The sequence below is a fragment of the Mobula birostris genome, chromosome 1, assembly GCF_030028105.1.
Source record: "Mobula birostris isolate sMobBir1 chromosome 1, sMobBir1.hap1, whole genome shotgun sequence".
In the NCBI taxonomy this organism is placed as follows: Eukaryota; Metazoa; Chordata; class Chondrichthyes; order Myliobatiformes; family Myliobatidae; genus Mobula; species Mobula birostris.
The window spans coordinates 4,610,954-4,625,139 of NC_092370.1; the positions used below are offsets into that span (position 1 = coordinate 4,610,954).

General features: G+C 44.3%; 1 protein-coding gene across 2 annotated transcripts in view; it reads right to left on the reverse strand.

The window, feature by feature from the left end:
* Positions 1-14,186, reverse strand: part of ints8 (integrator complex subunit 8) — a 117,297-nt gene that overhangs the window by 55,452 nt on the left and 47,659 nt on the right. For both annotated transcript variants that reach the window (XM_072251759.1, XM_072251765.1), the window contains exons 12-15: positions 13,511-13,581; positions 8,553-8,728; positions 6,056-6,189; positions 5,866-5,976 (exon numbers count right to left, since the gene is read on the reverse strand). In XM_072251759.1, coding sequence (XP_072107860.1) covers positions 5,866-5,976; positions 6,056-6,189; positions 8,553-8,728; positions 13,511-13,581 — 492 coding nt within the window. The remainder of the gene's footprint in view (positions 1-5,865; positions 5,977-6,055; positions 6,190-8,552; positions 8,729-13,510; positions 13,582-14,186) is intronic.

A 14,186-nucleotide genomic window follows, 5' to 3' on the forward strand; every position in this document is an offset into this window, starting at 1 on the left:
CCGCTCTATACCTCCGTGACTCTAAATGATACAGATACTAGGGGCATTACTGTTTGACAATAATAACTATAAAATAATAAAAAGGGTTTCTTGTTAGTGCTTTAATAGATTTATTTTGTCTTGTGTTCCATAGAACAGAGGACAGTACAGCACAGTACAGGCCCTTTTGCCCACAATGTTTTACCGACCTTTTAACCTATTTCAAGATCAACTATTTTATCTTTTCCTCCTACATTGATTGCTACATTAAGGCAAGAAAATTTCTACATATCTGAGTGAAAAATTGCTGTGGTACCTTTCTGTATGACCCACTGTGCAGTGCAAACACATTACCATCAGACTTTGAAAAGATCACAACACGATTAAAAATGGAGTTCAAGACTTTGAGTTATTATGGGTGGAAGACGTGAAGAAAGTGATCACAACAGATTTAAGTTAGTCAATATTCACTCATCACACTCCCCTAAATATACTCCTATCACTTGTACACAGGTGGACTACAGTGCTTAAATGTACTATTCACAGAGTCAGAAACAAGTTTAACATCACCGGCATATGTCGTGAAATTTGTTAACTTTGTGGCAGCAGTACAATGCATTGCATAGCAATAGAGGGAGAAAAAACCTGTGAATTACAGTAAGTATATATATGACATACTGAATAATAAGTAGTGCCAAAATATAATGGTGAGGTAGTGTTCATGGGTTCAAAGTCCATTTAGAAATCAGATGGCAGAAGGGAAGAAGAAGCTGTTCCTAATCATTGAGTGTGTGTCTTCAGGTTTCTGATGGTAGCAATGAGAAGAGGGCATGTCCTGGGTGATGGGGTCCTTAATGATGGATGCTGTCTTTTTGGGGCTTCGCTCCTTGAAGATGTCTGGAAACTATCATTATTCATAGTACATAGTACAGCACATAAACAGGACTTTTGGCCCATCTTGTCCATGTCAACATGATACTCTGGCTAGATCCATTGCCCTGTACCTGGACCATATCCTTCTGTACCTCCCCAACTTCTCTTAAATGGTGAAATTGAACCCATATCCACCACTTCTAGTTCTAGTCTCAGCCAATCTCAGCAGAAAAAAACACACACACACACACACACACAAAGTGTTGGAGGAACTCAGCAGGTCAGGTAGCATTATGGAAAACAATAACCCTTTAGGTGGAGCTTAGGAGGGTTAATGGCGCCCAACTGTGACTCCTTTGCTCATCTGCGGAAACAGCTCTATTTCTATCTTTAATATCTTTGTTTTTCCCTTTCAGGGTTCTTTTGAAGACCCTGACCTGGAGTTACACGCTGACTGTGGTTTTCTGTGGGAATGGGATCAGCTCTCGGGGTTTCATGACCGACCCAAAGGCTCGGCCGAAGAGTCCGGCTCGGATTTGGAAGCCTAGGATCTCGGGGGTCTGGAGACGGGCAGATCGAGAGTCGGTGTCATGACAGGAGACCCGTGTGTCATCGGGAGAGTCGGGTTATCTGCGACTGCATGCCTGGAGACCTGGGATCATTGTGATCTGTGCCTTTGCTATTGCTTTGCTCATGCTTGAGTGCTCGGTGGTGGTGCTGATGCTTTTTTTTGGCCAGTGGGAGGGGGGGAAGAGGGGTTTGTTGCTCACTGTTGCTTATGTGCAGGAGGGGTAAGCTGGGGGGGGGAGACTTTGGGGTTCTAACATTCAACTGTCCTTCATTCTTTGGGGCACTCCCCTGTTTTTGTGGATGGTTGCAAGAAAAAAATCATTTCAGGATGTATATTGTACACATTTCTCTGACATTAAATTGTACCTTTGAACCTTTAAACTATTGCCATTTCAAGCCGAGACTCTTCAGGACTGAGATAGAAGGGGGAAGATGCCAGAATAAAAAGGTGAGGGAGGGGAAACAGGCTAGCTGGAAGGTGATGGGTGAAGCCAGGGGGGTAGGAGAGGAAAAGGGCTGGACAAGAAAGAATCTAATAGGACAGTAGTCCCCAACCACTGGGCCGCAAAGCATGTGCTACCAGGCTGTGAGGAAACGATATGAGTCAGTTGCACCTTTCCTCATTCCCTGTCACACACTGTTGAACTTGAAATAACCTACCAAATCATACCAAATAACACATAAAACCAAAAACGACACTAACATATCGTAAAAGCAGGAATGATATGATAAATACACAGCCCATATAAAGTAGAAATAATGTATGTACAGTGTAGTTTCACTTAACAGAATCAGGAAGATTAAGCCAAAACCGATTTGTAGAAAAAGAAATCGGCATGTACACGCATACGCACACAGGTGCCTGCACAAGGCTTTATGGTCATGGTAGTCTTTCTCGGGGTAAACACAAGTGTCCCGTATTTGACTGCTACTTTTGTCCCTTATTTGGGAGTGAGAAAGTTGGCAACCCTACTTGAACACCCCCCACCCTGTCGGCCGGTCCGCAAGAATATTGTCAATATTTAATTGATCCGTGGTGCAAAAAAGGTTGGGGACCCCCATAATAGGAGAGGAGCTGTACGTATAATGTAACCGGGGGTCCCGTTCCCAAGGTAGCTCATTATAAAGATGAAAATATTCCAAAATCTGAAATTGGAAACTCTTCCGGCCCCCAGCATTTCGGGTAAGTGAAGCTCAACGTGTAGCTCACTATCTTCAATAGTCCAGTTTTTGGATTGGTGGCTGGCATGATGATTAGCGCTGCTTGAACTCCACAGAGCCAAGTTCAGTTCTTACAAAGGCTGAGTCCGTGATCTTCGCTCTGCGATCGTATCAGCTTCTTCCCTCGTGCTGGTAGGTTAATTGGCCACTGTAAGTTGCTTCTTTACAGTGGGGTGGGGGGGGGCACAACAGCATAGCAGTTAGCACAAATGCTTTACAGCACCAGTGACTGCTGATCGGGATTCTATTCCCACTACTTTCTGTAAGGAGTCTGTACGCTCCCCCGTAAGCCACAAAGGTTTCCTCTGTGTGCTCTGGTGTCCTCCCATGGGTTAGGGCTAGTGAGTTGTGGATGCCATCTATGTTAGTGCCAGACGCATGGCGACGCTTGCGGGCTGCCAGTGGCACAGTCCTCACTGGTTTGATTTGAGGCAAATGACACACTTCACTCTATGAACACAGAGCTCGTCAGTATGTCTTCACTTACTGCACGGTAGGGGCAAAATGAATCAAAGGGGGTTGATGGGGATCTGAGAGAAAATGGGTTTTAGAAGAGTGTGGAAGTAAAGAGAGGGGCACCAATCTGAATGGCTGCCTGATGTGTTTTTAAGGATCTTTTCCATAGCCTATCACAAAGTCTGGTTCTCAGAATTGCAATCAATTCCCACAAGGTGAACTTTCCTGGCCAAGGGGCAGGGAAGCTATGGTTGAGTGTCAATAATATAATCTCTGGACCTACTGACAGAATGAAAGTAAAATGGCACAGCAGTGCAGTTAGTATGGCTGCTTCACAGCTCCAGGGATTCTGGCTTCACCCTGATCTTGAGCATGGACTTTACATATTCTCCTGTGGCCACATGGGTTTAGTCATAGTCATAGTTATAACTTTATTAATCCCGGAGGAAATTGGTTTATGTTACAGTTGCTCCATAAATAATAAATAGTAATAGAACCATAAATAGTTAAATAGTAATATGTAAATTATGCCAGTAAATTATGAAATAAGTCCAGGACCAGCCTATTGGCTCAGGGTGTCTGACCCTCCAAGGGAGGAGTTGTAAAGTTTGATGGCCACAGACAGGAATGACTTCTTATGACGCTCAATGCTGCATCTCGGTGGAATGAGTCTCTGGCTGAATGTACTCCTGTGCCCAACCAGTCCATTATGTAGTGGATGGGAGACATTGTCTAAGATGGCATGCAACTTGGACAGCATCTTCTTTTCAGACACCACCGTGAGAGAGGTGTCTCCTAGTGCTGTGGTTTCATCTCACATCTAAACATCTGCTGAATGGTGATCGTCTATCATGTTTAACGATGACAAGAAACCTGCGTGGGACAGTTTTTAAAAGTGGAAAAGCTGTTGCACTCTCTCGACCTCAGAAGTCTGGGTCCAGTGGTACGAGTAGTCGTCACAAACTGGGGTCTTCCTTGAATGCAGCGGATGACCATGACTTCTGTGCCTTCTCATACCCTTCGCTCTCCAGAAAGCGTGCAGTACTGCCTTCCTGACCATCAGATCTCCCCATAGATCTCATCTGAACCAGGCTGCTGGAGCTGACTTCACACACTAGGACAGGCATGGCCTAGAAGGGCCTGCTTTTGGGCTATATTACTACTTAAATGGAAAGACAATTCTATGCCCTATTTCTCCTAAATATGTTGCAAAATCCTAAGCAGTTAAAGCGGGGATTCCCAAACCTCTTATGCCATGGAACAATGCCATTAAGCAAGCGGTCTGTGGACTCTAGTTCGCTCGGGAACCTCTGTGTTAGAGTAGATTTGAAGTCTGTCATAGTGATTGTGAAAGAACTAGAAAATGGGCACCATGGCAACGTGGCAGTTAGCGCTTTGATATTTCAGCGCAGGCGGAGTATGGAGTTCAATACCAGACGTCCCCGTGACCCCGTGGCTTTCCGCCGAGTGCTCCAGTTTCCTCCCACAATCCAAAGACGTACTAGTTGGTAGGTTAGTTGGTCATTGCGAATTGTCCTGCAATAAGGTTTGGGTTAAATTGGTGGGTTGCTGGGCGATGCGATTGCCTGTTCTGCCCTTTATCTCTAAGCAAATGAATAAAGTAAGACTGGCTGTATCACAGGCTGGTACGGGAACACCCATGCCTTCGAACACAAAATCCTACAAAAGGCCCTGTACATCACTGGTAAAGCCCTCCCAACCACTGAGCACAAGAGCTCGGGACTCGCACCACCAGGTTTAAGAATAGTTACTACCCCTCAACCATCAGGCTCGTGAAGAAAAGAGGATAACTACACTCACTTGCCCCATCCATTGAGATGGTCCCACCACCAATGCTATCTCTTTAAGAACTCTTTATCTCATGTTCTCATTATCTATTGCGACTTATTTATAATTGCATTTGCACAGTTTTTTAAATCTTCTGCGCTATGTTTGATCTTTCACTGATCCAGTTGTAGTTACTACTCTATAGACTTCCTGAGTATGCCCGCAGGAAAATGAATCTCAGGGTTGTATACGGTGACAGATATATATTTTGTTCATAAATTTATTATGAATGTTGACATAAATATTCCATTTAAACATCATGGAAATGCAGAGTAATTTGCAAAATGTAAAACAAAGCTTACACCACCAGAAGAATACCACCATGGAATATCAATGCAAAGTGAAGACACAGGCTATAAAAGATTGAAAAAAGATTTGCTTCATTTGTCAAGATTACATTTAAACATACAGTGAAATGTTTCAATGGCATCAATGACCAACACAGTCTGAGAATGTGCTGGGGTAAACCCTCAACCGTCACCATGCCTCCAGTGTCACCACAACATGCCCATATCTCACTAACCCTAACTTGTACATCTTTGGGAGGAAACTAGAGCGACGGGGAGAATGTACAATCTCTTTTCAGGCAGCGGCAGGAATCCAAGTTCAAGTTCATTGCCAGCTGACTGTACACATATACAACCAAATGAAACAACGTTCCTCCGGACCACGGTGCACCCACACATCATGTATCGCACACACCACATAAAACAAAATACTAACGCATTAATAAAATATACTTCAGAATGCACATGAAGTCTGCAGCACAGGTAAACAGTAAACCCTAATCTTCCAATCACTGGCACTATTAAAAATTACACTAACCACCATGCTCACTTGCTGCCCCTAAATCACTACATTTGGAGCCATGATGTTTATATTTTTGTGTTTTTACAAACTATACAGATGAAAGCTCACCTTGATCATAATGCAATGTTGACCTTTAGCCATCAGTATGTATACCAAATCCCTGGTCAGATTATCCTTAATTCCAAGGATAACTCCACCATAAATTGTTGGCACTTCCCACTGAAACAAAAACAGTCCGATCAAAACTTGAAGATTACTTACAATAATCCAGCACCATTCTGAAAAGTGCAGTATCTACCTTATTGGAAACCGTCCAGAATTGTCGATCTGACGTCATCCCATGTAGTTCAATCAAAATCTGTCGAATCCTCCCCGGGTCAACCGTTAAGATGAGCTGGTGTTCCAACTGACCAATACTGACACTGGGTGATGCTTGAAAATACAATCGTATGTAAAAGTCAACTCACCTGAACCACGAGTTAACGGTTTTCATTCTGGCCTTTAAAACTATTTTAACTAGAAGGAAATACAAGAGATTCTGCAGATGCTGGAAGGGTTGAGCAACACACACAAAATGTATCCTGACTGGTTGCACCATGGCTGGTGTGCAAATATTAATACCAAAGAAACTGAAAGGCCTCACAGCTCAGTCCATCACAGGTAAAGCCCTGCCCACCACTGAGCATATCTACAAGAAGCACTGCTGCAAGAAAGCACCACCCATCATCGAGGACCCCCACCTTTGATGGACAGCATCGCAGACACAGTAGAAGTGTTCCTGCGCAAGTCTGGAGCGGAGCTTGAAAAACTCAGTCTCCATAGGTACTGTCTAGTGCAGCGGTCATCGTTGGAATGGTCTGAGTCAGAGTGGTAAGGCTTTGGAGGGAACAGCTTCTCCCTGGATTGTCACCTTGTCGTGGTGGAGATGCTTGTGTGGTCCTGTGATCCCGAGAGCAATGCTGTCTGGAGCTATGCTCCTGGTAGGGTCACCCATGGCGGTAAGGTCGAGGGTGAGGTCCCTGACAAAGAACAATCCAACCAAGACCTCAACGGTGGAACAGGCGGATGAAGATACTTCGAACTCAACGGCTGTGAAGGCGGATGAAGGCTGCAACAAATCCATCAGCTCCAATCGTCATGGTTTCCATGCCATTGGAATCAGTTGGCTGATTTGTGAAGTATCGTGTGCTTCTTTGAGTGCAACATGAAGTACACGTTAAACAAATACACGCACAGGCGTCTTCACTCTGTGGGTCACTTGATCAACAGAATGAAGAGCATCATCCTCGACCTCCAGGGATAGCCACGATGATGACGATGGAGAGAACAGGCGGAGGCGAACTAAGTAGGTAAGTTTATTTCTTTTTCTTATTTAACTCTTCAAAGAATGGGGTATGTCTGCAGGGCCAGCTTTCTATCTGTGTGTCAGATGTGGGATTTCCAGGAGACTTCCAGCCTCCCCGATGGCCATATCTGCACCATGTACTCCGAGATGCAGCTTCTTAGAGACCAAGTTTGGAAACTGGAACTGCAGTTCGATGACCTTTGGCTTATTAGGGAAAGTGAGGAGGTGATAGACAGGAGCTACAGGGAGGTAGTCACCCCAAAGCTACAGGAGACAGATAAATGGGTGACTGTCAAGAGAAGGAGAGGAAACTTCAGATAGTGGAGAACTTATCACACACAGATAGTGGAGTACTGTTGGGGGTGGAGGAAGTAACAGCAGTTGTGCCTTTGGCACTGAGTCTGTCCCTGAGGCTCAGAAGGGTAGGGAAAGGAAGAGGATGGCAGCAGTGATAGGGGACTCTATAGTTAGAGGGACAGATAGGCGATTCTGTGGATGCAAAAAGGAAACACGGATGGTAGTTTGCCTCCCAGGTGCCAGGGTCCACGATGTTTCTGAACGCACCCACAGTATCCTGAAAAGGGAGGGGAAGCACCCAGAAGTCGTGGTACATATTGGTACCAATGACACAGGTAGAAGAAGGGAGGAAGTCCTGAAAACAGAATACAGGGAGAATACAATGACATTATCCTTATTACATGCCCTTTCCAGCACCCTTTGCAATCTCAAGTCCACTTCTTGGCTACTATTTGGAGGCCTATATATGATTCCCATAATGGTTGCTTTACCCTTGCAGTTTCTTAACTCCACCCACAAAGATTCAACATTCTCTGATCCTATATCACCTCTTTCTAAAGATGTAATTGCATCTATTACCAACAGAGCCCCCCACTGCCTATGCCTTCCTGCCTGACCTTTCAATACAAAGTATATCCTTTGATGTTAAGCTCCCAACATCAGTCATGACTCAGTGATGCCCACAACGTCATACTGACCAATCTCTAATTGCACCACGAGCTCATCCACCTTATTCTGGATGCCACAGACATTTAAGTACAGCACCTTCAGTCCTGCATTCTTCACCTTTTTGAATTTTGCCTCAGTGGTACAATGAAGTCTTTGCTCTAACTGCATTTATTCCCAATCATTGGCTTACATTCATACTATACCCATCATTTACATGTAAACCTGCTGGCTCATCCCTTTTCCTTTCCAATCCTGATGAAGGATCTTGGCCAAAATACTGACAGTTTATTTATTTCTAAAGATTTTGCCTGACTTGCTGAGTTCCTCCAGTATTTTGTGTGTGTGGCTCTTGATTTCCAGCAGCTGGGTAGTCAAATGTTTATTTTCTGGGATTTTAAAATAGGCTTTTACAGTCAAAATGAAAGAAATGAAGAGGCCCCCTAATTTGCACCCGAAGTTTAGTACAGGTTCTGTGCAAGCTCACCTGGTATATCATAGAAAACAGTCAAAGGTTTGGCAGAGAACTTAACACGAGAAGATCGCTTCTTCATTTGATCAACTATCTGTTTTCGTTCTTCATCCATCAGCAATTTAATGCACAAGTCATGTGAAGTAATCATGGAAACAAACTGGGGCTCATCCAAACTTTGGCACAGATTCCTGTAGAGAAACAGAGCACAGAACAGTATAGCACAGGAACAGGCCCTTTGGCCCACAGTGTTGTGCCAAATGAATGGCCAACTAAACTAAGCCCTTCCACCTACACAATGTCCATTTCCCTCACATTCATGTCTCTAATGTACCTGTCTCTACCACCAGCCCAGGCACCCACCGCTCTCTGTGTGGAAACCGTACCCCCCCCGCCCCCCACCTTCAATGCATACTCTCTGGCATTAGGCATTTCAACCCTGGGAAAAAGGTACTGTTTGGGTATTCTATCAATGCCTCTCATAAGCTTTTATCAGAGCTCTCTTCAGCCTCTCATGATAGCTCATGCCCTCTAATCCAGGCAGCATCCCGGTGAACCTCTCTGCACCCTCTCCAAAGACCCAGCACCCTTCCTATAATGGCGAGACCAGAACTATATGCAATACTCCAGATGCAACCTAACTAGAGTTTTATAAATCTGTAGCATAACTTCCTGACTTTTGAACTTAATTCCTTGACTAATAAACACATGCACACCATATGCCTCATCAACCACTCTAACAACCAGTGTAGCCAGGTTGCCAAGATGCTTACAGATTTACACAATGTTATTTAATTTCCCCCAAAGTTGCTTCTATTTGAATTAAGAAATTTGGAGAATGGGAGACAGACACTGTCATTTCTAGCATGAAAACCCAATTGAGCAAGGTATAGTTTAACCTATACACAGCATGACCTTAACCCAACTCTCTAAGCTACCAGGCAAAATAGACTTTCACAGGATACGCTGCAGAAATAACAAAAAAACCCAAAAACACACAAGATTCTGCAGATACTGGAATTCCAAAGCAACACACACTACATGCTGGAGGAACTCAACAGATCAGACAGCATTTGTGGAGGGGAGTGAACAGTTGACGTTTCTGCCTGAGACCCTTCAAGAGGACTGAAAGGAAGGTGGGATGAGGGGGAGGAAAAGCTGGCAGCTGGTAAGTGAAGCCAGGTGAGTGGAAGAGGGGGATGAAGTAAGAAGCTGCGAGGTAATAGGTGGAAAAGGCAAAGGGCTGGAGGAGAATCTGGTTGGAGAGGAGAGTGTACCATTTCAAAATATATGGTTAAGGTTAGTAATTTGCGAGCTTGACATGATGGCGCCAGAAGCAGACTCTTATGGGCTGTCACCAACATAAAAATTGCTACTGTTTCGATTTGACGCATACAACTCATATCACTTTCAATGTTTTCAATATAATTTTAAGGTGATTGGGGGAAATTATAGGGGAGATATCTGTGGTAAGTATTGTTTTTTACATGGATATTGGTGAGTACATGGACGGTGTTGTTGCCAAAAGTAGCAGTAGAGACAGATACATTAGGGGCATTTAAGAAACTCTTAGATAGGTACATGGGTGATAGAAAAATGGAGGGCTGTGTAGGAGGGAAGGTTTAGATTGATCTTAAAATAGGTTAAAATGGTTTGGCACAAAGTTATGGGCTGAAAGGCCTGTACTATGCTGTGATGTTCTGTGTTCAAAAGTTAGGAGGGGAGGAGAAGATGGTGGCGTGATGCACCACGCGTAGCCGCTCTGAAATGATATCATATTTGTTAAGCAGGGGCCGTGCACAATCCTGATTTGATGGAGACAGACGTGAGAAGCACAGAGGAACATCTGGAGAAACTTCTGAAATGCCTGCTTTGCTGCCGCTGCTACTGTGCGATCGAGAATCTCCGGAGGGGAAGGCCCCAGATCCTCGGCTTTGCCTGTTGCCGGGGCCGGGGTCAAAGCGCTTGGCAGAGATGGTGTTCGGTGCTCGGTGTCGGAGGCTCAAAGTTTTCAGACGGACTCAAGAGTCGGCTGTGGTTGGGTGCTTCCAGGATGCTGCATCGGTAAGTTTGCGGCGCTGGAAGCTCATGGCAGGGAGAGTTTCTCCCTTCTACCGTCTGCGTGAGATGATGGGACTTTCGAGAGACTTTGAGACTTTTTTTTACTGTGCCCATGGTCTGTTCTTTATCAAAATACGGTATTGCTTTGCACTGTTGTAACTATATGTTATAATTATGTGGTTTTTGTCAGTTTTTTTAGTCTTGGTTTGTCTTGTGTTTCTATGATATCATTCTGGAGGAACGTTGCATCATTTCTTAATGCATGTACCACTAAATGACAATGAAAGAGGACTGCTTGTCCTCGTAATCTAATCTAATATTGTATTTTTAACAAGGTTTGATCTCCTTTCACAAGGTGTCAATCTTGGTTGTTCTTATGAGCGGGGAACCAAGTAAACGGCATGTTGCATGGGATTTCAGGCAGAAGAACAATGTCAGGGACTGCTGTTGTATAGCACAGGTTAGTGAGGGAGAGCAAGGCATCTGACCGCAAGTGCCTACAAAGGATTGCGAGCACTGCTGGAAGGATCATAGGGGTCTCTCTTCCACCCAAGAGACTGTGTCCAGTCTCTGAGTGGGAGCACGCGAAGAGAGCTACCTTTTCACTTAGGTTCACTCTCAAGATTAAAAAGTCAGCGCTTCATGGAAGTTTTTTCCAAAGTTGGACAGCGACCCATCACTGAGTGGGATTCTTTAGAAAGGGCAAGTAAAAATAAGGAGATGGAAGCAGAGCTGCCATTGTTGTGAGTGGTTCGGTGCTGGAGTGGCTTTGGCTCATCAGGCATCGGCGAGGTACGTATCTGGTCAGTTTCTCTTGTTTTTCCTTTATTCTTTATTCCTCAGCTGTTAGGGCACAGTTAGTGCAGTGAGAATGGCCCCAGTGCCTGTGTTCTGTACTCTGTGTGGGATGTGGGAAGTCTGGGAGCCCTCCAGTCTCCCAGATAAACACATCTACACTGGGTGCATCGAATTGCAGCTCCTGAGAGAATGTATTAAGGAACTGGAGCTGCAGTTTGATGACCTTCGCCCCACATGGAGAATGAGAGGTGATAGACAGGAGCTACGGGGAGGTAGTCACCCCTGGGTTGCAGGAGGCAGGTAACTGGGTGACTGTCAGGAGAAGGAAGGGAAATGGGCAACTAGTGCAGAGTAACCCTGTGGCTGTTCTCAATTATAAGTACACCACTTTGGATACTATTGAGGGGGAATGGACTACCAGGGGTGGGGACCCACAGTGACCGAGTCTCTGGTACTGCGTCTGGTGCTGTAGCTCAGAAGAGAAGAGAGGTGAAGAGGACTGTAGTAGTGATAGAAGATTCCACAGAGACTCTGGGCACTAGAGAGTCAACCAGATTGTATGTTGCCTCCCAGATGCGTGGGTCAGGGATGTCTCGGATTGGGTCTACGACATTCTAAATTGGGAAGGGCGCGCAGCCAGAAGTCTTGGTACATATTGGCACCAATGACATAGGATAGGTGAGGAGGTCCTGAGGAGAGGTTTTAGGGAACTAGGTAGAAAGAAGTTGAAAAGCAGGACCCCCAGGGTAGTAATGTCTAGATGGCTGCCTGTGACATGCGTCAGTGTAGGTAAGAATAGAATGATTTGGCAGATGAATGCGTGGCTGAGGAACTGTGCAAAGTGGCAGGGGTTCAGATTTCTAGATCATTGGGTTCTCTTCTGGGGGAAGTAGGACAGTGTTGGATGGGGCAGTTGGTTTACAGAGGCAGTGTGTAGTGAGGCTGCTTGCAAGGAGAGGCTGTTGATGGGGCAAAATTGCAGCCAACAAGATGAGTTACAATGTAAAGGGGAGACAAAATCGAAAAGGGTGATGAATGCAAAACTGAAGGTATTACATTTGAATGCAAGCAGTATATGAAATAAAGTCGATAATCTTGTGGTGCAGTTAAAGATTGGCATGTATAATGTTTTAGGCATCACTGAATCACGGCTGAAAGAAGATTATAGTTGGGAGTTTAACATCCAAGAATATACCTTTAGATAGAGGGGGTGAATCTATGGAATTTGTTGCCAGTGGCAGCTGTGGAGGACGTCATTGGGTATATTTAAGGTAAAAGTTGATAGATTCTTGATTAGTCAGGGAATGAAGGGATATGGGGAGAAGACAGGAGATTGGGGCTGAGAGGAAAATGGATCAGCCATGATGAAATGGTGGAGGAGATTCGATGGGCCAAATGTGAGAGAAGGAAGTGTGAAGAAACTCAAAATGGCCCAAGTGATGCATGAAATGTTCTCCTTATTTCTCGAGAGCCCTGCTTACACAGGGCCCTCAGCATTGTCAATGATCCCTCCATCCATCCAACCTAATATCAGGCAGGAGGTACCGTAGCATTAGGACAAGGATTGTTAGGATGGGAAATAGCATCGTCCCCCAACCCCTACAACTACTGAACTCCCTATCAACACCCAGGTCTCATCATGTATTAAGTGCCAAGAGAGTTATACTGTTTACTTTTTGACTTGAATCCTAAATGCATCCTATTATTTGTTAAATTACTAGTGGTAATATTACTTTCTGTGTTACGTGTACCGTGTTGTGCACCTTGGTCCGGAGGAATGCTGTTTTTGTTTGGTGGAAAACATGTGTACGGTTGAATAACAAAAATCAGAAGTTGAACTTGAGCAGGGACTGCTTATTTGAGTAATACACACACAAAGTTTTCAACTGACAAGACTCCAGCACTGTAAAATGTATTTAATGCTTGTTACACTAGTTCAAAACCATTTGAGAATAGCTTGCTGCCTGGTATCTTTAAACAGCAAGATATGAGGAAATAAATAACAAAAAACAAATTATATAAAGACCATAAGATATATTCAGCCTGTTGAGGTGAGCTAAAGAACAATAAGAATTACATAGACATATTTGTTATACTACTTAAAAAACACTTACTTTAAGAAAGCAGCAATGTTTTGTTTAGAGTCTTCTGAGGCTTGATCCAGGTTTAATGACCGTACACATGTCTAAAACATTAATTATATTCTCATGAATCATCTATTTACAAAGAAAATATCAGTTAACACAAACAATTTTTTCATTCTCATCAGAATTTGGTCTCATAAAATATTGATAGAAAAGTACAGCACAGGGACAGGTCCCTAGTCCCACAATGTTGTGCCGAATCAGTGAAAAAGTTAATAATCCACCCCCCCAAACTAATAATCCCTCCTACCCACATCACGTCCATGTCCATATCCCCCCATCTTCCTTATCTTCCACGTGCCTATCTAAACGCCTCTGAGAAGCCTCTAATGTATTTGCCTCTGCCACCATACCAGGCAGCACATTCCAGGCATCTCACCCTCTGGTATGAAACATTTCAACCCTGGGAAAAAGATACTCCCTATCTACTCTATCTATGCCTCTCATAATCACATAAACCTTTATCAGGATGCAATTGCTCAACTTCCAGGTCTGAGATTAATCAGAGTCATCTAACACTACAGCACAGAAAAGGCCCTTCAGCCCATCTAGTCTGTATTGAAATATTAATCTGCCTGGCCCATCGACCTGCATGCACTCAGACCATAGCCCTCAATAACCCTGCTATTCATGTACCTTTTGAAAA